General features: G+C 36.8%; 1 protein-coding gene across 2 annotated transcripts in view; it reads right to left on the bottom strand.

The window, feature by feature from the left end:
- ODAD2 (outer dynein arm docking complex subunit 2) overlaps positions 1–15,776 on the bottom strand; it is a 183,632-nt gene that overhangs the window by 40,717 nt on the left and 127,139 nt on the right. The window contains exons 18-19 of one of the 2 annotated variants that reach the window (XM_044227950.1): positions 15,061–15,249; positions 11,301–11,522 (exon numbers count right to left, since the gene is read on the bottom strand). In XM_044227950.1, coding sequence (XP_044083885.1) covers positions 11,301–11,522; positions 15,061–15,249 — 411 coding nt within the window. Of the gene's footprint in view, positions 1–11,300; positions 11,523–14,695; positions 14,732–15,060; positions 15,250–15,776 lie in introns of those variants that run through there. The other variant, XM_044227949.1, reaches the window with a different exon arrangement.

Consider the following 15,776-nt stretch of genomic DNA (forward strand, 5'->3'; position numbering starts at 1 on the left):
AGCTTTTGGAATGGTGGCTAGGCACCGAGGAAGCTGAATAAAATGAAAATAGTATTACTTTCATTATTATCTCTTTTGCTGTACTTACATGCAGCTCTGTTTTTCATCTTTTCTCGCCTTTAGCTTTCAAGAAGGGGAGGGAAATGTATTTTGCTGGAAAACACCAAATTTTAATGTGTCAAGTGCTAGATAGTTTCTGTAAATATTCTTGAGATTTTTCCTATTTGCTGGGATGTGGCAGTGGTGACATAGCCAAAGCATGAGATGGATTCATTATAGTGAAACAGAGACAAGTATTCTATTAGCCCAGACCGTCCTAGACACATCTGATTTTTCCAAAGACTCCTTGGATATTTGAGAAGACTGAATCACCTCAAGGGCAAAAGCATTGCCTAGAGCTCTCCAAGGAAAACTTAAAAAGAAAAAAAGTGGCTTTAAAGAATCATTCTTGTATCAGATTTTTAGATGCACTACACTTATAAGATGCAAAGAATTAAGATTAAAATTCTTAATTCCTCCTGAAAAGATTCTTATCTTGTAAGCCTTTCTGTCAAAGCCAAGTGCTAAATAAATATAAAAAAGATGGCTCCTACTGTGTTCCATAAACAACTATTAAAGGGCAGCACGGCACTAGTACAGTAATTTTCAGTTCTTTCTAAAGCAGCAAAAAGCTGTTTTGAAACAAGATCCCATGCATAATTTAAATATATAAAATGGAAAAACTAGCTGGTCTAAGTAAAGTAAGTGACTGCCCCCCACACCAAGCATTGGCTTCTCCCTTGCCTTGAGTACTGGGCCCTGATGTCTCCCAGGGGAACCCTAACAGTCCACAAGACATGGTTTGAAATTTGCTCATCTAGTGGAAACAGCCCTAAACTAGACATAGAATCATTTATGATGTTATACCATGTGTTGATTGTGTGGTTTTTGGTACCTCACTGATCTCTGGGACTTACATTCCTTGTCTGCAAAATGTGTGTTTAAAATGGATAACTCACCTCTATCAGCTCTCACTTTCCATGAATTTATTGTATAAAGAAAGTATGAAAAGAAAGTTAAGAATTTTCTTCATGCCAAGATAGGGTAACAGGGAATGGATTTATCTTCCCATCTAAAACAACTTAAAAATGCTAAAATCTATAAAGCAATGGGTTTTAAGACATTGGACATCAGGCAACTGTGATCCCCAAGAGAAGGAAAACTCCAGAGGTGAGTCTTATGATTGTCCCAGCCTACTGCCTGGAGCAAGTTGTAGCACAGAGAGAGGAAAGCCCAATGAAGTGCAGCAGCTCCCTGAGCTGGGAGGCCAATCTTGGGGATCTGTGATGACTGGAGTCTTCAAACAAGATTACTGGAGGGGAGAGATCTCTCTGAGCACCAAACTCTGGAGATTTGTTGTCAGTACCCCTGAAACTTCATTGTGGATCTGATGAGCACTTGTGTGTGTGGAAACCATGGACCCAAGGACAGATCATCTGGAACAATCTCCGAAGCTCATACAGGTCCACTAATGCCTAATCTCACCACCCAGTCTGAAGGGCTTCCTAATTCATGGGTTTCAGGCAGAGTAACTGTGAGTCTCTTACCTCAGTAGTGGGTAAGAATTAGCTGTACTCTAGTGTTGCTAACAAAACATGGAACTGAAAGGAGCAAACTGTTTGTGAGTAACATAATGGCATCCTAGGAAAAATCTCAAGAATATTTACAGAAACTATCTAGCACTTGACACATTAAAATTTGGTGTTTTCCAAGAAACAGACTCTTAACTATAGAGAACACACTGATGGTTAGCAGAAAGGAGATGGGAGGGTGGAGAGATGGGGGAGACAGGTGATGGGGATGGAGGAAGACACTTGCCCCGATGAGCACCAGGTGTATGGAAGTGTTGAATCACTGCATTGTACACCTGAAACTAATACAACACTGTATGTTAACTACACTGGAATGAAAATAAAAAATAAAAAATCTTCCTCCGCCCCAAGGTCAGTGTCTGACATGACTCATGATGAGAAAAATCAACCAACTGAAAGCAAACCAGAAACGACACTAGTTACTAGAACTGGATTTCATGAGCTACAGGAAAGACTCAGCATGTTACAGAGAGACATGAAAGGTATAGAAAGACCCAAGTTTAATTTTGAGAGACGCAATTCTGCTGAGACATAAAATAAAGGTAAATTGAACATGGAAAAAAATAAGATTTTCTGAACTTAAAGGCATAGGAATAAAAACATTCCAAATTGAAACACAGAGAGGAAAGAAAGATTGAAAAAATGAAGAGAGCCATAAGGAGCTGTAGGAAAACATGAAGTAGCCAAATATAGGTGAAAACAGAGTTTCTAAAGGACAGTAGAAAGAGAAGACAGAGCAAATGGTTTTCTATTTGAAAAAAAAATGGCTCCACATTTTCCAAATTTGCTAAAAACTATAGCTTATCTAAGAAGTTCAATAAGCCCAAGCATAAGAAATATAAAGAAAATAATATGAAGACACATCATAATCAAATTGCTCAAAATCAGGGAAAGTGATAAAATTTCAAAAGCAGTAGTACAAAAAAATGACATACATGTTAACAAGCAGAAGAATGACAGCAGATTTCTTCTCAGAAACAACAGAAGTGTGAATACAATGAAGCAACATGTTTTACTGAAGGAAAAAATGTCATAAAATTCTCTCTACCAAAAATATTTTTCAAACACAAAGCCTTTTCTAGACATACGAAAGATGAAAGAATTTGTCAATAGAGCTATACTACAAGAAATTTTAAAAGTTCTTTGGGCAGAAAGAAAATGAGACCAGATGGAAATCTGCATCTACAGAAGGGAATAAATAGCACTTTTTCCTACTTATTTAAAGCTCTTTAATTGATAATTGATTATTTACAGCCAAAAACAAGAACAATATGGAATTTATAATACATTTGAGTCAAATACTTGACAAAAGCCAGGAAGACAAAAATGGAAGCCTAGTGCTGTATGATTCTTAAACTGGATGTTTCTGTGTGTAATAGAACTTGAAGATACACTGTGCTGAATTTTATATAGATATATACAATATACTGTAAACTCTAAAGTAAGCACTAAAGGAACAACAAAGAATCATAACTAACAAAAACTAAACAATAAATAATAAAAACAAAAAGGATAAAATAGAATGTTAAAAAATTTTAATTAAGCCAAGGTGACAAAAAGAATAGATGGGAAAAAGAGGGAACAAATAAAATCACATTTAAAGCCAATCATGTCAGTAGCACATTAAATGTAAATAGTGTAGATACCCCATAACCTCCTCCCAAAAGGCAGAATTTGTGATTTGGATTAAAAAAAAAAAAAAAAAGCAAGTCCCTACTAAGTGCTGCCGATAGTTAATAAATAAAAATACGCAAATGAGGTAAAAGTTTAGGAAGAGCTATAGGATTTAGTATGCAATTTTAACCAAAAGAAAGGAGAAAATTTGGCAGATTTCAAAGCAAAGAATATGACAAGGGATGAAGGTGATTTCATACATATAAAGGTGTTGTGAAGAGGACATACTATTCCTAAATACTTATGCACTTAACAAAAGAGTTTCAAAATCCATGAAGATAAACTGATGAGATGGAACGGTGAGAAAAGTGGGTAAATCCACAGTAACTGGGGTATTTCTGTAGTATAGTGGTTAACACATTTGCCTCACAAAATAATAGAACAAGTAGTTACAAAATCAACAAAGATGTAAAATATTACTGAACAATATAAACCAACTTGGCCTTATTAAGCTTTATAGAACACTTTATTCAACTACATCAGAAACTCATTTTTTTCCCCAAGTGCATGTAGAACATCAATGAGTTAAACCATATTCTGGGTCACAGAACAAATGTCACATTAAAAAAGTAGTCAAGGATGGGGCACCTGGGTGGCTCAGTGGGTTAAGCCTCTGCCTTTGGCTCAGGTCATGATCTCAGGGTCTTGGGATCGAGCCCTGCATCAGGCTCTCTGCTCAGTGGGGAGCTTGCTTCCCCCTCTCTCTCTGCCTGCATGTGATCTCTCTCTGTCAAATAAATAAAACCTTTTAAAAAAGAAAAATATTTTAAAAAGTAGTCAAGGAGGGGGCCTGGGTGGCTTAGTTAGTTGTGCATCTGCCTTTGGCTCAGGTCATGATCCCCAGGTCCTGGGGTTGAGCCCCACATCAGGCTCCTTGCCCAGTAGGGAGTCTGCTTCTCCCTCTGCGCCTCAAGTCATTTGTTCTCTTGTGCTCTCTCCCTCGCAAATAAATAAATAAAATTAAAAAGAAATAGTCAAGTATATAATGTATGCTCTCTGACTACTGTGGAAGTAAATTAAAAATCAGTAACATAAAAGCCAACGAAAAATCCTCAAATACTTAAAAGCCAAATATAACACTTCTAAATAATGCACTTCTAAAGTATTTTTAACCAAATGAAAATAAAAATGTAACTTACCAAAATTTCTGAGATGTAGCTAAAACAGTATTAGAAGGAAATTTATACAACTAAGAATCATTTTTAGAAAAGATTAAGGTATCAAATCATGTTAGTTTCCACTTTAAGAAAGTAGACATAGAAGAGCAAATGAAACCCCAAAGTAATCAAAAGAAAGGAAATAAGAAAGATCACAGTAGAAATCAGTGAAATAGAAAAAGAGAAAAATAAGGAAACAAAATCTAGTTCTTTAAGAAGATCGATAACATGGATAGATATCTAGCCACACTGATCAGGAGGAAACGAGAAGACAAAACTTACCAATAACAAGAGTGAAAAAAATGTCATAACTACAGATTATAAATATATATTAAGAGAATAAGGGAATGTTATGAACAACTTTATGCCAATACATTTGACAATATAACTTAGATGAAATGAACTAACTCCTTGAAAGACACTACCAAAGCTCAGTCAAGAAGATAAAAACCTGAACAGCCCTATCTTGAGTAAAGAAATTGAATTTGAAGTTTAAAACCTCCTGAAAACAAAAACTTTAGGTTCAGGGGGCTTCACTGTGAATTTTACCAAACATTTAAGGGAGAAATAATACTGACACTATAAAGTTCTCCCAGAAAACTGAAGAGGAAGGAACACTTTCCAACTCATTTACTAAAGCATTACTGTGATAGCAAAACAAGAGACATTACAAGAAAAAAAAATACTACAAATCAACATCCTTCAGGAACACAGGTGTAAAACTCCAAGCAACATTTTGGTACATTAGGGTCAACAATGTATAGAAAGGATAACACATTGTAATAAAGTGGGCTCATCCTAAGAATGCTGGGTTGGTTTCATTTAAAAACCAAATCAGTGTGATTCTCCATAATAACAAATTCTAGAAGAAAAATCATAATATAATCTCAATAGAGAGTGTAAAAAGCATTCAATAGAATGCAGTATCCATTCCTGATTTAAAAAAAAAAAAATCTAATCAAAGTAGTAGAAGGGAACTTACCCAGCCTGATAAAAGTCACCTAACAGGGGTGCCTGGGTGGCTCAGCTGCTTAAATGTCCCACTCTTGATTTCAGCCCAGGTCTTAATCTCAGGGTGTTGTGAGTTCATACCCCATGCTGGGAGCCTAAAGTATGGAGCTTAAAAACAAAAAGTTACCTAACAAAAACCTATAGCTAACAGTGAACTGATTGGTAAAAGACCAAATGTATTACCTACAAGATAAGGAATAAGACTGGGACATCTGCTCTTAATTGCTTTTTTCTCAGTATTGCATAGGAGTTTTTGGCCCATGCAATCAAGCAAGAAGAGTAAATAAAAGACATCCAGGTTAGAAAGGAAGGAAGACAAGTCTTACTTCATAGATTACACGATTGTTTATGTAAGACACTGGCAATCAACAATCTATTTTTGTATGGCTCAAAAAATGAATAATGGTTTTTACATTTTTGTACAGTTGTAAATAATAACAACAACAATAGAAGAAGAATCTGCAACAGAGACTTTATGTGGTTCATGAAGCCTAAAATATTTATTATCTGGCCCTTTAGAGAAAATGTTTGCTGACCCTGGCCTATGTAGGAAATCTGCTGGAATCTCCAAAAGTCTACTAGATCAAATAAATGAATTTAGCAAGGTTGTAGGATATAAGATTAATACACAAAATCAATTAAGTTTCTATATATCAGTGAACAATCAGGAAATGGAAATTTTAAAATTAAATCTAGAGTAGCATCAAAAATATTTACATAGGAGTAAATGATAAAAGATGTACAAAAAAAAAACCCTATGTGACAAAAATCACATAATATTGCTGAAAAATTAACACATAAAAATAATGAATATTCCTTCTTTGTGATTCAGATGACAATAATATTAAGATGGCAATTTTCTCCCGTGATGTGATTTAATGCTCATCCCAATCAAAATCTCAGAAAGTATTTCTTGTAGAAATTAACAAATTGATTTAAAAATTCATATGGAAATGTAAAAAACTAGAAGAGCCAAAATAACTTTTTAAAAATATTTACTTATTCATGAGAAACAGAGAGAGAGAGAGAGAGAAAGGCAGAAGCAGAGGGAGAAACAGGCTCCCTGCAGAGCAGAAAGCCCAGAGACTAGATCCCAGGACCCTGGGATCATGACCTGAGCTGAAGACAGATGCATAACCAACTAAGCCACCCAGGCACCCCCAAAATAACTTTAAAGAAAAAGATAGGAACCCTGATACCACCTATCTTTATGGCTTATTATAAAGCTACAGTAATTAAGATAACGTGGTATTGGTGTAAATACAGACAAATGGAACAATGGAACAAAACAGATATATTCAACTATTTTTTTTTCAAGATTGCAAAAGAAATTCAGCAGGGAAAGGGCATTATTTCAACAAAGGATACTCATATGTTCCCCAAATGAACTGTAATTCATTCCTAGGATCATAAACAAAAATTAATTCAAAATGGTTCATAGGCTTAAATGTAAAACCAAAAGTTACAGAACTTCCAGAAGAAAACAAAGATCCTTGTGACCATGTGTTACGCAAATCTTTCTTAGACATAAACACCAAAAGCATGGTCCATTTAAAAAAAAACCCACAATATTAATTGGACTTTATCTACTTTGGAGATGAAATCATTATCCTGATCTGATCATGGCTTTGTGGGTATGCATATATATGGCACGATTTATCACATCAACACTCTAGATATGTGCATGTGTATGTCAATTATAAAACTATTACATATTTTAAGTTAGAAACGAAATAAGGAAAACATTTGATGTGTATATAATATTAGAGTTAAAAATCTATCTCACTGGAATCCTTAAAAATCTTTCTCACTTTGAAGGATAAATGCAAAAAAACAAAAAAGTCAATCAGAAACATGTTTATATATGACTCTATATTTGGTATCAGAGTATAGTTACTGATACCTAATAGTGCTAAGTAATTTAATGGCATATCACCAAGAGACTATCTCCAGCACTACAGGGAATATCTGGAATGCAAGAAAAGTACACAAGACCATAAAGATGCAGAAAGAGTATTAATTAACAAAATACTATAGTTTGATCAAACAGCAAGCATGTGGACTGCAGATAGACCCTGAAGGTTCTTCGGTGATCTCAGCCTCTGAAGTCCACTTACTTGGCTCAAAAGTGTTAGTGATATTTTTCTTTTTGGTGCCAGGCTTCAAAGAGTATGGGGTGTGTATACTCCTTGGGTTCATCTTCCCCACTCTCCCGAATGCCATTTCTTTTTTTTTTTCAATTTATTTATTTTCAGAAAAACAGTATTCATTATTTTTGCACCACACCCAGTGCTCCATGCAATCCATGCCCTCTTATAATACCCACCACCTGGTACCCCAACCTCCCACCCCCCCGCCACTTCAAACCCCTCAGATTGTTTTTCAGAGTCCATAGTCTCTCGTGGTTCACCTCCCTATCCAATTTACCCCAACTCCCTTCTCCTCTCTAACACCCCTTGTCCTCCATGCTATTTGTTATGCTCCACAAATAAGTGAAACCATATGATAATTGATGTGCTCAGTCTGGGAGGCTGCCAAGACAGTCTTTGCCATTCCACCCAATGTGAACTGTTCCTCTCTCTCTCCGTTGGACCCACTTCTGGTTGTATTTTCTGCAATCTCTTCAATTTCCTGCCTTCCAGAAAGTTATAGGCCCTAATGTAGTTTTCACCTGCCTGGTATAGACATTTGCAAAACAAATCCATTGTCACCATGGGGAAGGGAACGTAATGCCTTTCATAGGTGCTCATCATCTTTCTATCTGATCACTTTTTCTGTCTTAGGAAAGGGCTTGTCTTGCTCAGTTTTTCCTGCAACTTCCTTCCCTCCTTATATTACTTTCTTATGTTATGGCTTTGTTATAATTAGCAATAACTTTGGTATATCTCCTAGAGTCATCGTGCTTTCAACAGAGTTGCAAACAGATCTGCATCCATGTTCACAAGTCTGATCTGTGTAAAATCATAAAGAGGAAAAAGATTGCATTATTCCTCTCATGTCACATTTACTAGGGCAGGGGATTTATTAGTTCATATAGAAGAGAGCCCTACCTGGAAAGGCTCTAACACCAGGATTATTTTTCAACATAACTGAATCAGGAAATCCTTGTTGACTGCTTAGCAGCATTTAAACACAAACCCTTTGGAAACTCCTTCTTCCTCTGGATTCTAGAACCCCTGGGTAACCTGTTAACTTCCTAAAGTTACTCTGACAGCTCTTCCTCCTAGCCTACATGCTCTGCAAATGCAAAGGCAGACATTTCCTAGGCTTCTCTAAACTTTCTGCCAAAAAACAACTTGTCCACCCTTGTTCACGATTTATTAGCTCTCACTGAAACTTCCCAATCTTCCCTTCTCCTGCCTCTAGACTTGTGATGTCCAATAAGAAAGCCACTAGCCACTGGTGAGAACGTGAAATGTGGCCAGTCCAAATGGAGATGTACCATCTGTATAAAACGCAAATACTAGATAGATAGATAGATAATAGTTTATACAATATATATACACTGATAATAGTATATATAATAGTATTGATTATATATGTAACAGTATTGATTATATATCTAATAGTATTGATTATATGTATGTATATATAATATTCATTATATGTATAATATATATAATAGTATTGATTAAATGTTGAAGTAAAAATATTTTGGATATATAGGGTTAAATAAAATATATCACAGAAATTAATTTCACCTGTTTCTTTTTATCTTTTTTGAAATTCTAGCTCCTAGAAAACTTAATATTAGATATGTGGGTTACATTACATTTGCACTGGACAGCCCTTCTCTAGACCTAAAATTCAAACTGACCATTTAAATCGAACACAGTAGAAAGTGAAACCAATCTATTCCAGACCCTCACGCCTGCTTACTATTATTATGGAATAAACATCAACTGGCACAAGACAGGTTGTGTAACATCAGCTGCTGCTGTCAAGGAAATTGTATGATGAAGGAACTAACTCTAGAATGAATTACTTATGACCTGGGTGACAGGATGACTCTGGTAATTGTCAGTGTTGCTTGTGGGTAGCTGCAGCGGGCTTGTACGTAGGACTGGATATAACACTGTAAGCTTTCTACTAGGAAAGCACAGTAGCAATTAGGAATGAAAACAGGGATCTGCCAAAATAGTGGATAGTTTGTATGCATTTGGAGTCAGAAATGTTAGCAGTTACACGTTGTGACATACTCAGAACAGGTATTGTAACCACCCAAAGGTGCCAGATGTTCTCTTGCATGATCTTGGCTTCTGGAATCTTCTTCTTCACCCAGTCCCAAACCTGGAGTCATTTTTGATTCAACCCTTTCCTTACTCCCCATAGCCAAGCACTACACCAAACCCTGTTTAATCCACTGACACCCACTTGCCACATCCACATTTCTTTCCTCCTTAAAGAAACCCAGAGGGGGTGTCTGGATGGCTTAGTTGGTTAGTGTCTGACTCTTGATTTTGGCTCCAGTCATGATCTCAGGGTCCTAAGATCAAGCCCCATATCGGGGCTGGAGCCTGCTTAAGATTCTCTCCCTGCCTCTGCCTTCCTTCCTCTCCTGCTTGCATGCACTCTCTCCCTCTTAAAAAATAAATAAATAAATAAATAAATAAAGGAAAGGAAAGAAAAGAAAAAAAAAAAAGAAAAGAAGGAAAAAAGAAATGAAAAATCCAGAGAAAGGACACACAGGTCCATTTGCTGCCCCCACGATCCCAAGAGGGAGAGCTCAGGATTAGGCTTGTCTTTATATTATGACAGAGTCATTTACAAAAAACAACATCCTGTTCTTTATAGTTATTCTTCAGTAGAAATAGCAGGCAGTTAGAAGGCAAACAGGGGAGATGGAGAGGCCCTAAAGAGACCTTAAGATGTTGGGGGAAAGGGCCTAGGGCCGAACAAACCGTTTTCTTTCTTTGCTTTTCCTTTTCCTGTTCCCTCCCCCTGTCCATTTTTGTTGCCTTCTTTTTTTAGTACATATAAGATGTGTGGGTGGGTGAACAGAGTTTCATCACTTTACATAGTATCCTACAATTCCTAAGTGATTTTGGATTATCCATTGACTTGCCTTAGAAGAAATGATTCAGAATTACATGTGCAGCTGAGCTTTATGTCAATTAAACCATAAACCTTTTAAACTTTAAAACTTTGAGTAGCCTAGAAATTCTGTTCTTAAACTGGCAATTGTCTAAGCATATGTTATATATCAGACGCTGTATCAGGCTGCTTCATTTTTTTACAGTTTCATTTTTTTAAAGGCCCTACTGATGGAATGTTAGATTGGGCAAGTCCTGTTCAGGAACAGAATGCATAGATATATTAAATTCTTTGTGCTTCTAGAAGCTCTCCTACCTGTGTGTTGATTAAAGGCAAAGAAAATCCTGATGCACAATTTTTTTGAAAAAAAAAAAAGTGTCTTTGAATTGGTCCTTTGCTATTACAGTTAAGACCATCAAGTTGCCATCTAGCTGTTTCAGTCAGCTCCTTTGCTGTAGTTTGTGCCTTTGTTATTTAAGTCCTAAGTAAATAATAAATTAAATAGACTTGTGAATGCCCCTGATTATTCATGTACTGTACATTTTTTTCAATCAAATTCAAATTATGGAGCAATTATTCAACTAAGTGTGTCTTATACTCTTCAGTTTAGAAAAAAATCGATCTCCAACTTTCCTGCTGCATAAACCATGCTAACACATGGTTCAACAGCCGCCATGACCCAACAAAAAGGCAGTCTTGCCCCATCGGTGAAATCTTATTGCTACATAAGTTTCATTCCAACCACCATATACCTCATTTGGACTGAACCCCAAAGTCGATCAATCAACAGTACCTTTACTGCCCCATTCTCGTGCATGGTGATGCAGTTATCCGCATCTTCCGAGAGCTGGTACAAGGCTTGAGCTGTCGCTCGATGTACATTGGGGTCATTTGATTTCAGGTAACGCACTAATGGAGCCACTGCTTTGTACTCGCCGAAGGCCACTCTGTTTCTCCCCCACATACAGCAGCGTGAAATAGCTTCTGCTAGATGGCGCCTCAATTTATCATTATTCTGCACAAAGGAAATGGATAGTGGTACATGCATTGCAATGAACGTGTGAGGTCATGTTTCTGTGCGAGATGTTTATTACCCAATAAAAGGCCAAGGAGTCAAGGGAGAGCAGCTAGAGGCTATTCAGGTGGTGTCTTGAAAGAAATGAGTATTTTGGCGGTTCCTAATTGGGCCAAGGTTCAATCCCGAGTTTTCTTTTTATGACTTCAAATATTTTTTATTTCTTTTTATTGACTACTGAATGTAGTCAATACACTCAAACATGATAAATTGTCAAGCATTTGTTATTTGCTCAAGGCTTGATTTCCTTTGGAGAAGGTGCTGTAGGGAAAAAAATAGGTAAAAAATATTGGACATTCTTAAGGGAGCATTTCATCTGACTGGGATACGTGGATTAATTCTACACCTTCACCCGAGGAATACTTCAACATCAGTAATACACCTTGGTTCCCAACAGGGAGAAGGCAGTGCAGCAAACAATGACATGTTTGAGTCTCCCATTTCCCTTTCTGTAGCCTTTGTCCAGACTATATCCTTTCTTTTTGTATGTAATTAACTTCTATGGGTAGAATATAACTAAATACGATACAGTTTTCTATTTGTTAATTGTATTGTTCTCTTGATTGAGGCAACAACTTGATGTCCTTAACTGAATCTGGCAGTTATTCTTAGGAACTCAGTGTCAGACTGGCCCTAAAAAGTCTTCTAAACCAAGCATCCTTCCAGTGACTTAATTTCTGCTCTATGATTTTCCTGCCAAGAGGTAGCCCAAGCTATGCTCAAATACTTCTGGTCATGGTGAAGTCATTATCTCTCAACGCTACTTATTCTATCTGGCACAGCTTTGGATAAATAATACACTGGTTACCCAAGTCTCCCAGCCCAAGAATGCCTTCAGTCCAAGCTTGCTAAGCCTGGGGAGGAGTTTTTAACTTCTATAGTTGGCATGAACAGTTATCTTAAGGATAATGATAACGATGGTGGTGATGGAAGAGGATAGTTAACACTTCTATAGTAACATTTATATTTGCCACCACTTTACGACTTGCCAGTAACAAATAAACAGCCTCTGTTTTCTAAGGATCTTGCATATTAAATTGTAACGTTAGAATACACTTTCACATTGATTGGTGTCAGAGAAATTAAATGAGGTGACCAAAATCTCATACCTCGTAGGTCATGGATATTAAGCTTGAATCCAGGTCTCTGGACGCTAAGCTTATTGTTTTTGTTTTTGTTTTTTTTTTCCAATTTATTTATTTTCAGAAAAACAGTATTCATTATTTTTGCACCACACCCAGTGCTCCATGCAAGCCGTGCCCTCTATAATACCCACCACCTGGTACCCCAACCTCCCACCCCCCCGCCACTTCAAACCCTTCAGACTGTTTTTCAGAGTCCATAGTCTCTCATGGTTCACCTCCCCTTCCAATTTACCCAAATTCCCTACTCCTCTCTAACGCCCCTTGTCCTCCATGCTATTTGTTATGCTCCACAAATAAGTGAAACCATATGATAATTGACTCTCTCTGCTTGACTTATTTCACTCAGCATAATCTCTTCCAGTCCCGTCCATGTTGCTACAAAAGTTGGGTATTCATCCTTTCTGATGGAGGCATAATACTCCATAGTGTATATGGACCACATCTTCCTTATGCATTCATCCGTTGAAGGGCATCTTGGTTCTTTCCATAGTTTGGCGACTGTGGCCATTGCTGCTATAAACATTGGGGTACAGATGGCCCTTCTTTTCATGACATCTGTATCTTTGGGGTAAATACCCAGGAGTGCAATTGCAGGGTCGTAGGGAAGCTCTATTTTTAATTTCTTGAGGAATCTCCACACTGTTCTCCAAAGAGGCTGCACCAACTTGCATTCCCACCAACAGTGTAAGAGGGTTCCCCTTTCTCCACATCCTCTCCAACACATGTTGTTTCCTGTTTTGTTAATTTTGGCCATTCTAACTGGTGTAAGGTGATATCTCAATGTGGTTTTAATTTGAATCTCCCTGAGGGCTAATGATGATGAGCATTTTTTCATGTGTCTGATAGCCATTTGTATTTCTTGATTGGAGAAGTGTCTGTTCATATCTTCTGCCCATTTTTTGATGTGTTTGTCTGTTTCGTGTGGGTTGAGTTTGAGGAGTTCATTATAGATCCTGGATATCAACCTTTTGTCTGTACTGTCATTTGCAAATATCTTCTCCCATTCCGTGGGTTGCCTCTTTGTTTTTTTGACTGTTTCCTTTGCTGTGCAGAAGCTTTTGATTTTGATGAAGTCCCAGAAGTTTATTTTCACTTTTGTTTCCTTTGCCTTTGGAGACGTATCTTGAAAGAAGTTGCTGTGGCTGATATCAAAGAGATTACTGCCTATGTTCTCCTCTAAGATTCTGATGGATTCCTGTCTCACGTTGAGGTCTTTTATCCATTTTGAGTTGATCTTTGTGTACGGTGTAAGAGAATGGTCGAGTTTCATTCTTCTACATATAGCTGTCCAGTTTTCCCAGCACCATTTATTGAAGAGACTGTCTTTTTTCCACTGTATATTTTTTCCTGTATTGTCAAAGATTAATTGACCATAGAGTTGAGGGTCCATATCAGGGCTCTCTACTCTGTTCCACTGGTCTATGTGTCTGTTTTTATGCCAGTACCATGCTGTCTTGGTGATCACAGCTTTGTAATAAAGCTTGAAATCAGGTAACGTGATGCCGCCAGCTTTATTTTTGTTTTTCAACATTTCCTTAGCGATTCGGGGTCTCTTCTGATTCCATACAAATTTTAGGATTATTTGCTCTAGCTCTTTGAAGAATGCCCGTGGAATTTTGATCGGAATGGCATTAAAAGTGTAGATTGCTCTAGGCAGTATAGACATTTTAACAATGTTTATTCTTCCGATCCCAGAGCATGGAATGGTCTTCCATCTTTTTGTGTCTTCTTCAATTTCTTTCATGAGTGTTCTATAGTTCCTCAAGTACAGATCCTTTACCTCTTTAGTTAGGTTTATTCCAAGGTATCTTATGGTTCTTGGTGCTATAGTAAATGGAATCGATTCTCTAATTTCCCTTTCTGTATTTTCATTGTTAGTGTATAAGAAAGCCACTGATTTCTGCACATTGACTTTGTATCCTGCCACGTTGCTGAATTGCTGTATGAGTTCTAGTAGTTTGGGGGTGGAGTCTTTTGGGTTTTCCATATAAAGAATCATGTCATCTGCGAAGAGAGAGAGTTGGACTTCTTCATTACCAATTTGGATACCTTTTATTTCTCTCTGTTGTCTGATTGCTGTTGCTAGGACTTCTAATACTATGTTGAACAAGAGTGGTGAAAGTGGGCATCCTTGTCTTGTTCCTGATCTCAATGGGAAGGCTGCAAGCTTTTTCCCATTGAGGATGATATTTGCTGTGGGTCTTTCATAGATAGATTTGATGAGGTTCAGGAATGTTCCCTCTATCCCTATACTTTGAAAGCTATTGTTTTTACCACTACACCATGATATCTTATGATAAAACACATTTAAAATGAAAGGGTGTGTTACTTACTGTATTTGCTAGTTTGGACAATAAAGGGACAACTCCGTGATCTGTAATTACAGCTAAATTTTCTTGATCTTTTGCTATATTGGTAATAGCAGCACATACACTTGCCAAGACTTCTTTATTATCTGATTTCAGTAAATTGACAACAAGTTCCAAACCACCAACAAAGGAACGAACCATTTCTCCAGCATCCTAGAGAAAATTAAAAACAAAAGATGTCATCAAAATAATTTTATGATCAGCGTTTTTTTTTTAAGCAAAAAGTAATAATAAGGCTGTGAGGTACACCCTTGGCATAAAAAAACAAATTTAGTTTATTTATTATATGTGATTTCTATGCATGTATGTAGGTATATGTATACATGCACAATTCAGTTTCAACAGATATTTATTGAACAACTATTATGTGAGAGTTACTGTGCTAACTGCTGAGGATATAGAAATTAGTAAAATACAGTTGTCTTATTATTTGTTGTAGTTCTGTTTTATAAAGTCATCACAAAAACTGAATTAGTAAATACTAAACCACTATTTCTAGGGGAAATGCAGCATTATGTTCCTGTGAGCCTCTGGTCACAAATTTGTCAACTGATCAATATATAAGCTTGTTTTTTGTGTGTTTTTGCTTAAAGATGTCTTGTCTCAAATAATGTTAATTCATTAACATTGAACTCATAGACACCATACTATAAGTCATGCCTAAAGGGGGTTTATCTAAC

The sequence above is a fragment of the Neovison vison genome, chromosome 12, assembly GCF_020171115.1.
Source record: "Neovison vison isolate M4711 chromosome 12, ASM_NN_V1, whole genome shotgun sequence".
NCBI lineage: Eukaryota > Metazoa > Chordata > Mammalia > Carnivora > Mustelidae > Neogale > Neogale vison.